This window comes from Micropterus salmoides, unplaced genomic scaffold (assembly GCF_014851395.1).
Source record: "Micropterus salmoides isolate LMB-PRFRI ecotype aquatic unplaced genomic scaffold, ASM1485139v1 Ms_hic_scaffold_4, whole genome shotgun sequence".
In the NCBI taxonomy this organism is placed as follows: domain Eukaryota; kingdom Metazoa; phylum Chordata; class Actinopteri; order Centrarchiformes; family Centrarchidae; genus Micropterus; species Micropterus salmoides.
In genome coordinates this window covers 27,946,622-27,962,468 of record NW_024043372.1, presented here as the reverse complement: position 1 = coordinate 27,962,468, position 15,847 = coordinate 27,946,622, and the positions used below count along the sequence as shown (strand labels likewise).

At 42.3% G+C, this 15,847-nt stretch overlaps 1 protein-coding gene across 3 annotated transcripts in view; it reads right to left on the bottom strand.

Annotated features, from left to right (window-relative positions):
- tacc1 (transforming, acidic coiled-coil containing protein 1) overlaps positions 1-15,847 on the bottom strand; it is a 32,547-nt gene that overhangs the window by 2,172 nt on the left and 14,528 nt on the right. For 2 of the 3 annotated variants that reach the window (XM_038697446.1, XM_038697444.1), the window contains exons 2-12: positions 9,551-9,660; positions 5,786-7,187; positions 4,755-4,818; positions 3,865-4,054; positions 3,005-3,069; positions 2,503-2,634; positions 2,339-2,415; positions 2,171-2,214; positions 1,265-1,428; positions 1,061-1,167; positions 835-955 (exon numbers count right to left, since the gene is read on the bottom strand). In XM_038697446.1, the coding sequence (XP_038553374.1) occupies positions 835-955; positions 1,061-1,167; positions 1,265-1,428; positions 2,171-2,214; positions 2,339-2,415; positions 2,503-2,634; positions 3,005-3,069; positions 3,865-4,054; positions 4,755-4,818; positions 5,786-7,116 (2,295 nt within the window). In that variant the 5' untranslated portion in view covers positions 7,117-7,187; positions 9,551-9,660. Of the gene's footprint in view, positions 1-834; positions 956-1,060; positions 1,168-1,264; positions 1,429-2,170; positions 2,215-2,338; positions 2,416-2,502; positions 2,635-3,004; positions 3,070-3,864; positions 4,055-4,754; positions 4,819-5,785; positions 7,188-9,550; positions 9,661-11,200; positions 11,732-15,847 lie in introns of those variants that run through there. The other variant, XM_038697443.1, reaches the window with a different exon arrangement.

The following is a 15,847-nucleotide window of genomic DNA, read 5'->3' as shown; positions in this document are numbered from 1 at the left end:
CCGTGGTTGAAAATATGTACAAACCAGCCAATGTAGTTATTATTTTACTCTTATTGCATCTTTTGCTTGCATTTATTTTCAGGGATTTATTTATTTTCCACTTATTTCTTCCTCATTTTCACCACATTCTGGTTTTAGTACACTGTCCCCAATGTGTTGGCAGCTGTGGATTTATACTCAATGACTCTGAATGAATCTTAAAAGACTTGACAGTGATTTTACAGATCACTGTAAATGAAGCACTTTAGAAATCACTGTAATTAATCTGTTTTTTTGTTTTGCTTTTTTTAACATTGTGAGCCACAGGAGTAGGATTTTTGCACTAAACTTTGTTGGACTATAATTGCACATAACAGGAAAAGATAATTTTCCAATGCAAGAACAAGAAAAGGTTTGAACATTCCTCTTGGAACAAAAACCTGAAAGGCTGACGTGAAGACATGTATTTATACAAAGACAATGAGAAGGGAGAGTAAACAACCGGCTTTGTGAGAATTATGGTCTTAAACATAATTCTAAAGTGCTGTAATCTTACTGCTGGTGTGAAATACAGTCCACAAATTACCTTAACTGTGATGTGTTTAGAGTAATAATTCCTACATACCACAGTTAATTTGACAGTAATACATGATGTTTAAACATTCCTTGTTTAGCACAGTTTACCAGGCTTTAGACTTAAAAAGTGAAGTCTAAGCCAGCACACAAACAGTAAACTCTCCCAGTGAGTGTTTTTAACCTCAATTATCTAAAGAGGTTTTTTTTAGCTCACCCTGCTTTGCACGCACACAGTTTAACACACTGAATCCATCTAAATCCTGTTTGCAGTCATCCTACCTTTTGTAGGACAGCTCTTTCAAGTGACTCCACCTTCATCTGCTCCTTCCTCAGGCCAGCGCTTAGTGCGACACCCTCAGCGTTGGCCTTAGCACGTACCTGGGCTATCTCCTCATTAGCCCTGTTGGAGAGGAAGTGAAGGAGACAAGAGAGTTTGTCAAAATGAAATTTAAAAAAAAACCTGTCTAAAGATTTGATCCTGAAATCAAAAATAGGGGTAGCTTACTTGTCCAGTTTCTCTTCAGCATGCACCTTGAGGGTTTGGTATCGCTGTTCTTCCTGCTTGATCCGCATCAGGTAGTCCTGCGCACACTTCTTCAGCACCTCCTCATTCTGGAGGGATGCATGTAGAGAATATTTAGTGATCTGGCTATTATGTGGCAGTGGGTTGGATAGCATCTCATGAGAGTCATACCGAAGCTCTACTGACCTTCTTGAAGCCCTCCAGGACTCCCTTCATGTTCTCATACCTCCTAAAGAGGTCAGCAAAGGAGCGCTCCACAGAGCTGAGGTCGGCCATGGCCTGATCTCTCTCTATGGTCAACTGCCTGACTGACTTACTGCAGGATAGGGTCTTCTGCTGCTGCTCGTCCTCTGCAACCAACAGAGGAGTCAGAATATAAGATGTAATGGACATACATGGGCTACAGGTACACATTATCTTAAAGGCTGGATTTGTCAAATGCAGAGCAGTGGTATATTTTCCACTGTTAGATCTGTAGACTACTACAGCACAATGTACTTAATGTGAAAACGTGACTGGTGCCAACTCTCAGCCTTGTGGATGCTTGAGTGCGTTCACGTCCACACTGGGTGTGGGACTTTATACACAGTAGTCCTCCAATTTATCAATGTATCAATACATCAGGACAGCAGTCCAAAACATACAAGCCAAGCAAACAATGAGTTTTTCTTATGGCCAAACTATGGAATATAGTACCAGGTCAGGCACCAGACCTCAGTACAACTGACCATGTGTTTCCCTCTCTGAGGACCACCTAGCTGCAGCAGAGGCCTTGCAGAGCATCACAAGGGAAGCTAGAGAGTGTCTGGTGTTACTACCTAAGATCAGCGAACAAATATTAAATATGGTGACTTTAATAAGTGAGTGTTTATAAAGACTCTTTATAAACACTCTCAAAATAAAGCTCAGAGTTGACTCTTTTTACACTTCAGATCCTGTGCACTGCAACAGTCCAACACAACAAAAATGTCACAATGTTGAGGGAACAGTCATGAAATACACATGCTACATAGGCATTCTGGAGCCATAACGTGCAACACCTTTTTAACAAAACCCTGTAGAATATACCACCACCAGGTGGCAGCAACTTACCGATCATCTGTGCAACTGTTTTCTCATATTCTGCAACTATTTTCCTGTCGAGATAAGAATATGAAGTACACCACTTGTCAACGTTGTTTCTCTAAATTCTTTATATTGTGTTCTACACCGGCACTGTAATTTGAATCAAGGATCAGGGGAAACAGTGGAGCTTCATACCTCATCTCCAAAACCTCGGCTCTGCTCTCCTCGTACTTCCTCTTCCACTCGTTGACCTCAATCTCTTTAGTGATGATCTGATTGGGAGTCAAGGCATGTGGAGAAAAATCTTAAATAATTTGCATATTTAGTGCTGTCTCTCCGAGTGTGTGACAGTGACGTACCTCTTCTCTGATCAGGGTGAGCACTGTGGCCTTGTCCAACTCACTCAGAGGTATGTTATCCTGGGACAGGGCTGCTGTGTCCGAGCCCTCGCTGCTGGTCACCTTTGTTGTTTGATTAATTGATATCTCACTCTGTGGAACATGCAGAAAATATAATTTATGCTCAGTTTAAGATCTGACAAGGACATCCATGATCCTTACATTTTGTATGCAGGTCACAAATCACTACTTCTGCTGTTTACTTTTCATTTCAGATCACATGATGTCTTTGCAAGGAGTGCTCTATGTTGATTTTAAGGTCTACTGTGTGAATTGTGGTGTCAAAGATAGCTAGTAGGACATAAGAAAGCAACAAAGCTAACTGTTGTCCCAGTAAGACATAATATAAAAGTATGACTCTATCTTCTTCCCAGTTGATATAAAGAACACTTGGTGCAAACCAAGTCAGTCGTGTTTAAATATTCATATTGTTCTGTTCCTGTGGTTCCCATAGTCTGCTTACTATGTCATCTTTCAGACTGCAGGTGTCCTTCTCCTCCAGGTGATCTGCAGTCTTAGTCTTGGGACCTTTGAGCAGAAATAACACATAAGTCAGTGACAAATGAAAACTGTTTATTGTACCAATTACCCATATCTAAAGGACAAAAAACAAGCAGATCCGCCCATTAGCGCACAATGTCAACTTTAGCATTAAGAATCTGTGCACTATGTTTTTAGTTTTCATTAGCTGTCTTGTTTCCATGGTAAAAAGATGGTGTGATACTTGCACCACTGACACGGACTGTTTTTAATGTACAACTGTAGGAAGCATGTGTTTCCCAGTGTAATATGTATAACTTTCTTATATCCAGGACATAGTTTTGCTGACCATGCATGCTCTATTTCTCTTCTTCACAAAGTTCGACACATTCTTCAGTAACTGAATCACTCCACTCCAAGTCATCATATTGTTGGAAATCGCACCTCTCTGGTCATTGCTACTTCTTTAACACCGTGCTTCATGCATACACACTGAGCAAAAATTTACTTTGATATGTCCTGTAAGATACTACTCTCTTAACTACATCACAAGTAAACTTAGAAGGTCAGGTAGAATAAAAGAGACCAAACATGATGACTATAGACAGAATTATTTAGTCTACTAGTGCTATTTGTTTCACATAATAAAACAGATGGGCCAGTTGGTCCTTCCACTTAAGTTGACTTCAAGAGAAAAAAATGTCATCTTGAGCATGAGTTAATAATAACAACCCCTATCTGTGAAGCCAAAATTTCTCTTTTCACTATCTGCTATTGTTCATTTAACTCCAAACACTGCTTTAAATCTCACAAACAGTGGAGGGTTTGAACATCCAAACATACCATCCATAACAGATACATCACTGATCGGCAGTTTTTCTGCTGGGGCTTTATTGCACTCGGGTTTTCCTCTCTCCTCCTGGTCGTCTGTTGTTTGGCTGATAATACCGGTGGAGGCCAGCTTCTCCTCATCAGTGGCGTGATGAACTCGCTGAGTGATGTCTGGGGTCTGGACCACCACCTCATCCTCTCCCTGGAGACAAGGGAGGAAGAGGGGCTCCACATTACAAACGTGTTTCGTGTCACGCTCAGATATCAAAAATTGAACAAAATAAAATATACTGTTCACATAAAACAACTACTCCTTACAGGAAGAAAAACATTCAGTTAGCAGCTTTAATAAAAAGTTTTCCAAGCGCATTGAAAATGTAAATGTACCGTTTTGGCTTAACATTTTATTGAACAATTGCGCGTCACTTCAGACAGGAAAGTATCACTTATCACATTCCAAGAGATCCAAAGAAACTCCAGCGTTTAATGAATATATTTCAACTGCATTATGCTGGGGAAGTTACACTACATAAAGCAACATCAGAGGGCTTTGACAAACTGTCTGACAATAAGTTACCTTACAGACTTACAGACAGTATTTTATAATATCTTTTGCGTATCACTTAAGGATGCGGGAGGTGATAAAGTTGAGGGCACATGGGAGCAGCCGGCTAATATTTGACTGCAAGTCACCAGATCTGTCACCATGCCAGACCCAGCCCTGCAGAGCCGGAGACACTGCTGATGCTCAGCTTGTGTCACAGTGTGTGTGCGTGCATGTGTGTGTGTGTGTGTGACAAGGTGAGGCCAAGATGTTGCTGAATAATAGCAATTGCAGCATCACTGCAGTAAGGTGAAACATTTCAGATGACACAGCGCTCACACAGAAGAACACACATTACCTGATTGCACACGTCAAGCACCAAGGACTGGCTCTCATCATATCTCTGAACTTTACAGGAATTCCTGAAAGACAAGCACATGACGACAATACAAGTGTCAGAATATATAGATCCAAATGTAGTGCTCCTGAAATATTTGAATTCCTCTTCCTTCTGTTTCTACAACCATAGATCTGCAAGCATTTCTTTGCCTTTTGAGCCGACTGCATAATCCCATAATAAATGAGGTACTGCTACATACATAGCTAGTATAGCTTGCACAACCCTACAAGTGCTGCCCAACTTCTGGAGGGATCACAAGACGGGACTAATTAACTTGCTGACGTATCAGGGGGATGGCCTTGTGAGTTGGGGTAGGAAGAGAGGAGGACATTTATGTCCCTCACATGCTCCTTCAACAGTCAGTTCTGACACAGCACATGCCGATGAGAGTAAAATGGTACGCCAGCATGCACGAAAGAAAGACAGCGCCGATAGTTAGAGTACTTACAACAGAAAACAGAGAAACTTGACTTGTTCAGATGTCCTGGGGCTAATAGAGGTGGACCAAAGCAGAGGTTGGGGGGAGGGGTTGCGTAACACACAAGGGGAGGAAGGATGAAGGATGGAGAGGATATTGATTAAGGGAACGGAGAACAGACCAGGGGGAAGAGAGGTGTTCACCTCAGCATGTTAGATACTCAGATAGTTTGAGCATAAAGACAAGATACTGACAGACATGGGAAAAAATAAAACTAGTCCAAACCACTGCAGTTATAAGTACTTTAAAGAGCCTATATATAACCTGTGAATTGCGTCAGTATGCAGCGTTAAATGTTTGACATGTGTTCAAAGCATTGTTTGGTATGCATCCAACCTCTCGCAGATGTAAATATTACCACATCAGTCAAAGAAAGGGCGAGCTCAGTGGAATAAATTAACCTACATTACCTTACATGAAAATATAAATTATACAAATTGAAAACTGAATTTTTATTATTGGCGGAACTTCTTGGGCAATATAGAAAGTTTTTATTTTTCTGTAGACTTACGTGGTTGTCCTCTCTTTGCTTGCCTTGGGAATCTGCCTTACTTTCTTCTCCCCTGCCGGGTGCCCTGCCTTTTGTTTGCCTCCGTCTTTTACTTTTTTCTCCGGCTGAGGGACGCTACTGGACGAGTCCTCTGTGCTCAGGGTTTTGGAGGATTTAAAAGGGTCCACAGAGTCATCAAAATTGTCTGGATCAAAACTGTAGGAGCTCTTAGGGAGCACTGGAGAGCTGCTCATCGTGCTGTTGCTACCAAACGGATTGAAGTTCGGGTCGTCCCACTGACTGGGATCGAAGTTATATGCTCCCGTCTTAGGAATAGGAACATCGTCAAGGCTCAGAGGTGCAGTAGAGTCTGAAACTGGCAAAGCAGCTTCTGGAAGAGGATCTGAAACTGGATCTGACACTGGTTGAGAAACTGGTTCTGACGCTGGTTGAGAAACTGGTTCTGACACTGGTTGAGAATCTGTTTGTGACACTGTAGGTTCTGATGCAGGTTTGCAGGAAGCCTCTGGTTCTTTGGGCTTCTGCTTCTTAGCTGTGAGTTTGTTGATTGTCTTTTTACCACCTAACTTCCTCGGACGTGGCTTGCTGACTGTCCCCTCGTCCAGACCGAACTCCAACATCACAGACTTCGCCTCTGATGACGTCTCCCTCATCTCCACTTCTGCTGTAGGTGCTGGGCTGACCTCACAGACAGGAAATGAGCCACCGAGTGGCTCGAGTCTTAGGGAAGAGCTTGAACCACATGGTGGGGGAGAGTTTTGGATTTTGGAGCCGCCACTGGTGAAAGGGTTAAAGCTGTCATCCAGCTGGTCAGGGTCAAATTTGTAAGTGGCTTTGGGAACAGGAAGTTCTTGTTCCTCATTTTTTTGGGCAAGCTCATCGAGCGAGGCCTTTACCTTCAGGGCTGGAGGCTTAGACTTGCTGGTTTTAGTCTTTTGAGTGGGCTCTGTCTGGTTAAGGCCATTGCACTGTGGTTCTGGTTCCGCAAGAGGTTTCTGCTCAGGGAGCTCTGGAGCTTGGCTGGCTGCAGGTCCACTGCTCTGGACTGACTCTGATTCTGTTGTTGGAGCAGATGCAAGATAAGCAGGAGTGGGAGCAGGAGCTGGTGGCATATCTGGGACAGGATGTGCAACTTCGCTTGGGACTAGGGCTTGGAGTGGCTCAGAGGATGGCACTGTGCACTTAGCCACTTCAGACGTTTCCTTCACTAAGGATGACGCAGGGAAAGTGCCCACAGCTTCTGGGAGAGTCTCTGTTTGTTCTTCTTCCAGGGTCTGAATGTTCACTTCCAGTGGGCCACCCATGGGGGCAGCAGGCTCGTCCTGACCCATGTTGTGGTTGAACAAAATATCCTGATCCCAAACAGGAGCTGTCACTATCAGGTGCTCCTCCTGATCCACATCTGAAGAAGAAACAAGGGAAAAGTTAAAATTAGCCATAAAAACATATTCAAAATGCAAACATTAAAACTGCATGCACACTTCTTCTGCCTTTAATAATCTCTCCAATCACATCTAAAGGTGACACCTGATTGGTGGATAGCCAGCCAACTGTTTCAATTGCTGTTGTTGCCATGGCGATGTCTTACTATGAGGGCCGTGGCATTTAAACCAGGTGGTGCTTTCAAAAATAGAGCGAAAGGTGAAAATAAGAGCTTTATTAAGATAAGAGTGATTTATTTTGTGTTGTGTGTTAAGGACAACAGGGACAGCGGCTGTTGTGGTGTAATTATTGGCTCCAGGGAACCTTCTGACAGACCAACATATTTCAGTGCGCCTGTCATCTCGCCATATTCATGTAATATTATGTTGCTAGGAGACTAGCACAGCCTGCTGTGTTTCTACCTGCTTCCATTCACATGAGCATGTTGCCAGAGTGTCATTTTCAAAGTATTTCTGCAGTCCAACAAGCCCATACAAACATGTCCTCATCCATATTCACATGCATATTCAACACAAACGTCTAAGAGTCCCTTTTTGTTCTCTCACTCTTGTGTTTGCACTCAGCTGCAGCTGCATTGTCTGTTTGCAATAATATGCAAAACATGTGTTCTAATTTGATTAATTAAATGAACCGTTTTTGTTTACCATTTTGTTATTGATTCTAGTGTGAGTAAGAAGTGCTATGTACCTGTGCATAGTTATTTTCACTAGAACACACATCTACATATTTATAGCAAATTTCCAGTTTGTAAAACCAAAACAATGAGAAATAGTATTGATAATGAATTGCATATGCACTAACTCAAGTCAAATGTCAGTTAATCATGCATTTCACTGCAGAAGACATGAAAAGCAGCCTTCAAGTATCCATCAATTAATGTAATCAAGTTAACGCTATGTGCCTTTTTGGCTTTAACAAAGCATTTAACTATCAATTAAATATTTATAAACTGTTATCATGTATAGACTGATGCTCATGTAGGCTGTGGATGGGCACAAACAGACAGACACAGCATCAACGAGTTTACATACAAAGAAGTTTCTAGAGGCACTTCAACGCCGGCCTGCCAGGATTCAAACTTCCTATTTCACAGCTGCAGGAAAGGATGTTTATGGTTGAAACAAAAGTCAACTCCCTCCCTACTCCATGCTGGTCGACCTTTACAATCTAAACTTTTGGAAAATGTTGTTGGAGCTGTTTTACAGGAAGGATTTATTCCTACCGAAACAGCAAGTGCCTCATATAAACGCACGGTCTCGTGAAAACCTCTCTAAAAAGTGAGCTACACGACGATTTCAGCCTGATAACAAGCTTTGTTCAGTCACTCCCCTCATTGTGACCTCTATAAGATACCAATGCAAAACGGGGGTGAACCAAAGCTTTTGTTGAACCTGTTGAATTCCAGAGCAAAGGCCGTTCCCACACACTGCTACAGGCTCCTCCTCTTAGTGGTTCAAACCACGACGACAGCACTTCCGCCATCATCACACCCAAAACTCCTAGTAGGTGTGCACACCAACTTACATACCAAGCATGCGGCACACGTTTCCCTGCTTATTATTATTATGTTTATTTTGAATATATGTAAAAGAACATCCAACAAGAAAATGAAATCAAGTTAACAAATCAAAGTGATTAGAATAACACAATAATAAATTAATTAACAATAGTTACATATTCGACAAGGCTTAGGCATTACATTGCAATTCTATAACACGTCTGTATGATCCATAAGAAACTTGAATAATGACATAACTTGTCGTGGTACTCATAGTTAAAAAAAAGGGCAGGCAAATTCCAATTTAACGCAAAATTGCTGTAGGTGGGTACATTCCTGAAACAGTCAGACAGCATATGTATCCAATTACTCTGGCGTGGTGAACCTGAGACTCCATGCACGCAGTTTAGACACAGTAGTGGAATTCATATATGCATATATATATATATGTGCTATTTAAAATGACTATTTCAATATACAAAGATGACTTAGCTGACACATTTAGAAACATTGTTTTTGCTCGTTGATTATAAAGACAAACACATGCACACACATGTGATGTCTGAACCTTTAGAGCAACATTAAAAGGCTCTTGTCTCCATGGCAACATCACGGAGGGACATTCTGTCCATAATCTATGCTACTGCGCTTGAAAAAGCACAGTAAGAAGAAAAACATTTCAGTATTTGAAATGTTAATGAGAACCTTCAGCTTCCCCCCCAAGGTGTTCCTGCAGTGTGTTTACGCCTTGGACAGTACGCCAACGCTGTCTTTCCTTGATCTTTCTCTTTCTCTCTCTTCTATCTGCTCAGCAGTGGCCTCACCTGTTTTGTCTGCATCAGTGTTATTGTTCTCCAGCTCTCCTGGGAAGGTCGGAGGGGCGCGAACAGGAGTTGCTGCTTCAGGAGTGTCAAACTGACCCTCTGAGTCAGAGCTGTGGAGGCCAGAGACAGACAGAGAGAGAGTGTGAACTTCCCAAACATTTAAAACATGATAAAGGATGAGGACGGAGTTTACTCAAAAACAGAAGGCTGAATCAGCAAACAAAGACGACTTGCACAAACAGAACCGCACTAGTGGCATTAAAATGTTCACTATGTGCAAATTTAAGGACAAATACAACTTTTTATTTCTATTCCCCCCAAATATGTTAAATTGAACAGATATTATTTGACTCAAGATACTGCAGGATTGATGGCATCATGATCTAAGGCAGTGTTTCGTGACCCTTTTAGCTTGTGATCCTTTAAAGCGAATCCGTCTCTACTCGTGACCCCTCATCACAGCAGGTTATGTTACCTTCTAACACTGTTCCACTTTAGTTTCTTTTTAATATTTTGTAGAGCCCTTAAGGTGTAAAACTATCCATCTTTTGGATAAAAATAAGTGTCAGTGCTGTTGTGCATATAAATCTGATGTGTAAAGAACAGTATCAAATAAACATTTGAATATTTCTAGTAATATGTATCGTGTGCAAAGAGAAAACTTTGATGTGATTTTAAAGGGCTTCACTGTACCAAATGCATCTATATTTTACCTTACATTCTCCTCTGAGGTTGTATTGGGCTTTGGCAACTAATTGATTCAGTAATGGGGAGAAAGTAAAAGATCGAGTAAGAGAGAGAGAGAGAGAGAGAAAGAGGAAATGGGGCAGCCCTGTCTTTCCTGTCACATGTTTAGCACTCTACAAACAGTATAGGAAGAATGAAACAAATACAGTTTGTAGTTTACATGAACCCCTTATGCTTTCAACATTCAATTCGATCTGATCACTTCAGGAAGCCACATCACTGTCACTGGTTAGATAACTGCTAGGAAAGTACTCAAACATGGACTTGAGCATTCAAGGTGAAGTAGTGATACACTATCTGGTCAATAAAAAGTTAAAGTGCGGAAGTGCGGAAGTCAGCACAAAAGAAGTAGTTGTTAATCTCTGTGTTTACTTAGAACAATAGCCAAGACAATACGGTTAACACAGCAAAGGTGAGGAGCAGAGACAAAAATGAGATGAAGCCCTGAGCATGTGTGTCAGGTCCGTTTGTTAGCAATGATGACTTAATTGAACTAAACCGTAACTGACTGTAGTGTAGTGCACCGTAGTGTGTTATTTCTGTGAAGCCACAGAAATGAGGACGTACCAGCGAGACTGAGAAAAACATTCACTTCATACAATGTCTAAACCGCGGCCATGCCAGAAATGTGTCAGAGCTGCATGGCAACGCAACACATTTGACGTTACCGCATGTACACCAAAAGAAAATGGTCATGCAGATAATACAAGAAATGTGTGCTTTTTCTCCCCCTCTTTTCCTCTGCCCATTCCATCTAACTGTCATAATATTAGAGATTCCTCAACCTGACAGGTGGGCACACACACACGATCAAACACACAGACACACATGATCACACGTGTGATATTGCCCCTTCCAGACAGTGTGAATCACAGTGTCAGTAGTCTCCAGCACAACACTTGCCTGCAGCCTTGACATCTCTCCTCCTCCTCCTCTTCCTCTCCTCTCTCTCCATGTTGCTCCCTCTCCTCGCTGGCCTCCTGCCCCTCTTCATCTTCCTCTCCCTCACCCCCTCGCACTGCCGTCCACGTCCATTTGGCCCATGACACGGGTGACAGCCAAGACATCACTCCTTCCTTCCACAGGGGGTTATTAGAACCCTCTGATGACTCAAGGATTCACTGGACTGGTTTCCAGGGCCTGACTGCTCCTCTTCTGTGTGTTTCTTCTTCAGACTTGCACCCTGCCAGCAGCTCTCACATCTTTCCACAGAGCCCCTCTGTTCACTTGAGTTCCCAGATTCCCATGAAAAGAAGGAGACATTTCTTTTCTCCTTTTCTCTTTGTATATTCTCAGTCCCAAAATCGCACAGGTTTCAGCTGCTCTCTCTATCTTCTCTTCTCTCTTTTTCCAGTCACGCTCAATCTACCTCTGCCTCTGTGGCAGAATACCACAGCTCTGATCAGCTGGGTTTCAAAATGCTGTTCTCACTCTCTCCTCTTCTAACCTCCCCTCCAACTGCTCCCCTCCACCTCGGACCAGTCCACTGACTAAAAACACAGAGGGGGAAGGCAGGAAGCTTGAAGCTCTAAAATGAACACACCTTCTTCACTCAACTAAGGAGTTCCCCTGTGGTTGGAGAATGGTATGTCCCTGTCAGGCCTCTCTACCACTTTGAGAGGCAGAAGGAGGGAGGCAGAAAACAAACACAGAAGGAGGAGGAGGGGCTAAACTGTTGGGGCTCCACATTTTATAGCCCAGAGAGAGGTTAGGAATGTGAGGCTGGTTCTTTGCTCCCCCAGGCTGTTTAACAGTTAACCGTTTCTCCCCGTCCAGTGGCAGGCATGCATGACTAGGGGAACCAGTTCTGTGGGATAGCCCCAGGAGATCTACCTGGCTGGATTCAATTTGTCTGCGGTAAGAGTTCAGACCACTGAACTGACAGGGAACCAGGGTATTTCAATGCACTCATTAATAGATGGTAAACCCCCATTGTAGCATCTGACACAGGTATAGTTGAGTGCCGTCAAGGAAAAGGAAGGGAAAGAAAGCAGGATGTTACTCGAGATATGTGTCTGAAATACCTCAACAGAATAAGAGACTGTTCTCTAAAACAACTAATGTTGCTAAAAAAAAAAGCCACTGATATTCACTAATAACAACAGAGGTCTCTCCATGTAGACCAAGAGACCCTTGACGTACAAAGGATCAACACCTTACAGACAGAGAAGTAACATAATCACAATACACACACACACACAGAAACACTGCTACAAATGATGTATCACCAACAGCTTATGATGGGGAATTTTAATTTTATTTGATCATAGCTCTCCATCTGATACTGTTGATCATGCAATTTTGTTGGATCGCCTTGAAATGGGCGTCAGCCTCAAGGATACGGTTTAAATAGGTTTAACAACTTATTCAGTAGTTGTTGGTGACACCTCCTCTTCAGTGGTCCCTCTGGCCTGTGGTGTTCCCCAAGACTCCATCTATTGCCCCCTGCTATTCTCTATTTACAGTATCTCACAAAAGTGAGTACACCCCTCAGATTATTGTAAATATTTGATTATATCTTTTCATGTGACAACAGTGAAGAAATGACATTTTGCTACAATGTAAAGTAGTGAGTGTTCAGCTTGTGTAACAGTGTAAATTTGCTGTCCCCTCAAAATAACACATCACACAGCCATTAATGTCTAAACTACTGGCAACAAAAGTAAGTACACCCCTAAGTGAAAAGTGTCCAAATTGGGTCCAAAGTGTCAATATTTGTGTGGCTACCTTTATTTTCCAGCACAGCCATAACCCTCTTGGGCATGGAGTTCACCAGAGCTTCACAGGTTTCCACTGTAGTCCTCTTCCAATCCTCCATGACGACATCATGGAGCTGGTGGATGTTAGGACCTTACGCTCCTCCACCTTCCGTTTGAGGATGCCCAACAGATGCTCAATAGGGTTTAGGTCTGGAGACATGCTTGGCCAGTCCATCACCTTTACCCTCAGCTTCTTTAGCAAGGCAGTGGTTGTCTTGGAGGTGTGTTTGGGGTTGTAGTACTACATTGCGACCCAGTCACTGATGAGAAGGAATCATGCACTGCTTCAGTATGTCACATGTTGGCATTCATGGTTCCCTCAATGAACTGTAGCTCCCCAGTACCGGCAGTACTCATGCAGCCCCACAGCAGGACACTCCCACCACCATGTATGCAAGACACACTTGTCACTGTATTCCTCACCTGGTTGCCGCCACAGGCTTGACACCAACTGAAACAAACAAGTTTATCTTCTCATCAGACCACAGGACATGGTTCCAGTAATCTATGTCCTTAGTCCGCTTGTCTTCAGCAAACTGAGGGTTTTCTTGTGCATCATCTTTAGAAGAGGCTTTCTTCTGAGACGACAGCCACACAGACCAATTTGATGCAGTTTGCAGCATATGGTCTGAGCACTGACAGGCTGACTTCCCACCCCTTCAACCTCTGCAGAAATGCTGGCAGCACTCATACGTCTATTTCCCAAAGACAACCTCTGGATGTGACGCTGAGCACGTGCACTCCACTTCTTTGGTCGACCATGGCAGCCCTGTTCTGAGTGGAACCTGTCCTGTTGAACCGCTGTATGGTCTTGGCCACTGTGGTGCAGCTCAGTTTCAGGGTCTTAGCAATATTCTTATAGCCAAGGCCATCTTATAGCCTAGGGGAGGGAAAATGTCTAATTGGGCCCAGTTTGGACATTTTCACTTTTGTTGCCAGCGGTTTAGACATTAATGGCTGTGTGATGTGTTATTTTGAGGGGACAGCAAATTTACACTGTTATACAAGCTGCACACTCACTGCTTTACATTTTAGCAAAGTGTCATTTCTTCAGTATTGTCAGATGAAAAGATATAATCAAATATTTTAAAAAATCTGATGGGTGTACTCACTTTTGTGAGATACTGTACATGTTGCCACTAAGATATGTTATCCACAAGCACAACATTCATTATCACTGTTATTTTGCTGAATGGCTGCCCCCCCTATGAGTACTCTGCTGGCTGTTCCCCTGACTCAAGACTAAAGGTGACGAGCTTTTGCAGTAAAGACCCCTCAGCTTTAGGACGTTTGTTTACTATAGTTCTAACATGCTTTTTTTATCAGTTCTATTTGTTTATTTCACACTTTTATTTTATTGATAAAGTATTTTATCTTAATTTTTCCATGTAAAACACAAATTTATAAATGAAGCATATTATTATCGTTAGTAAGTCTGCCTTAAATCAACTGGTTGAGCTATTGGTCAATGAAGTGATTCCTCCTGCCCATACTAGGTGTGAAGTGCTCCATTGCTTTTCCAATATAATTTAAGGGGGAACAAAATCCAAAGTCCGCTGCGCAAAAAAGCATTCTGAAGTTTAACCAAATGATATTTGAGGCTTCAGCGTTACTGCCTGTTCAGGACAAAATCCACGGGATTTCCAAGGAAAAGAGGGAATTCTGCACTAAAATAACCGTAACTTACGAAAGACATTTTTGGGTAACTAAGATTGCAGCATATTCACTTCAGTTAAATGTATGAATGCATTATACAGAAAGCAAGGTCAATTAAAGCTTGACTGATAAATCAGCTGGGCCTCAACAATCCAATATTTGTTAGGATATGTGGATTTTGTTCCTCCATCTTACACTGGAATCACATTAGAGAGGGTTGTCTCCATGGCCAATATTACAAGGAGGAATGATTACAGCCAACAATAAATCTTTCATTGTATAAATAAACAAGTGAGTACTGCTTTAAGATAAACTTAAAAAACAACAACAACCTCAAAACACACTGAGTATGTCAGGGGAAACAGTCTTTTAAATGATGACACAGACAAATACTGTCGAAAAAGAGGCACCGCCCTCACAAGCTGAAATCCACCAACATGGATAAAACGGACTCTACATACAGTAGCCTAGGGATAGGCAGGCCTTGATCCTACAAACTCTCGACAAATGTCTTGTAAATGGCTAATATCCCCCACATTTGCAGCAGTGCTTTTTCAAGAGCACTTGTATGGTGTATGTGATGTTTTTTTGTGTTGTGAGCCTCGTCATTCAATATGCAATACATCCTGTGTGTATTTTTCTAATACTCTACTCCCCCCTCCAGAAACTTCTCCAGGGTCTGACTTGCCATGCAGCAGCTAAACTCCTCCGAATTCCAATAGAAGAGCAGAGACAAACGTGCATTAGTCAGACTCAGAGTTTCACATTGGACTCAAAAGGGTGGAGTCTGTCCACTGCCCACTTATTTACTGTCAGAGTCTGGTGGAGCTTGAGGTTGGGCTGCTTGCATTGATCATGTGATCAAGTTGGTAAGTAGTTCAAAGAGATTATCACTGGAGCGCAAGAATGAATTTGAGCCTTTACTATTCTGGGGTTAGTGTCTCTTTCTTGTTAGTCTTGCAGAAGCATCAGGATTTCTTGTTTTTTAAGTCACTGACCAACAGTGGAGACCCTCAGTAGCTCAGGCTTATTAGAATAAAAGATTATTGTCTTACCACAGTTTATGAATCCTCAATCTACACCTAATTATGATTAATTTTAAATTAATCATAATTAGGTGTAGACGCTAAAGGGA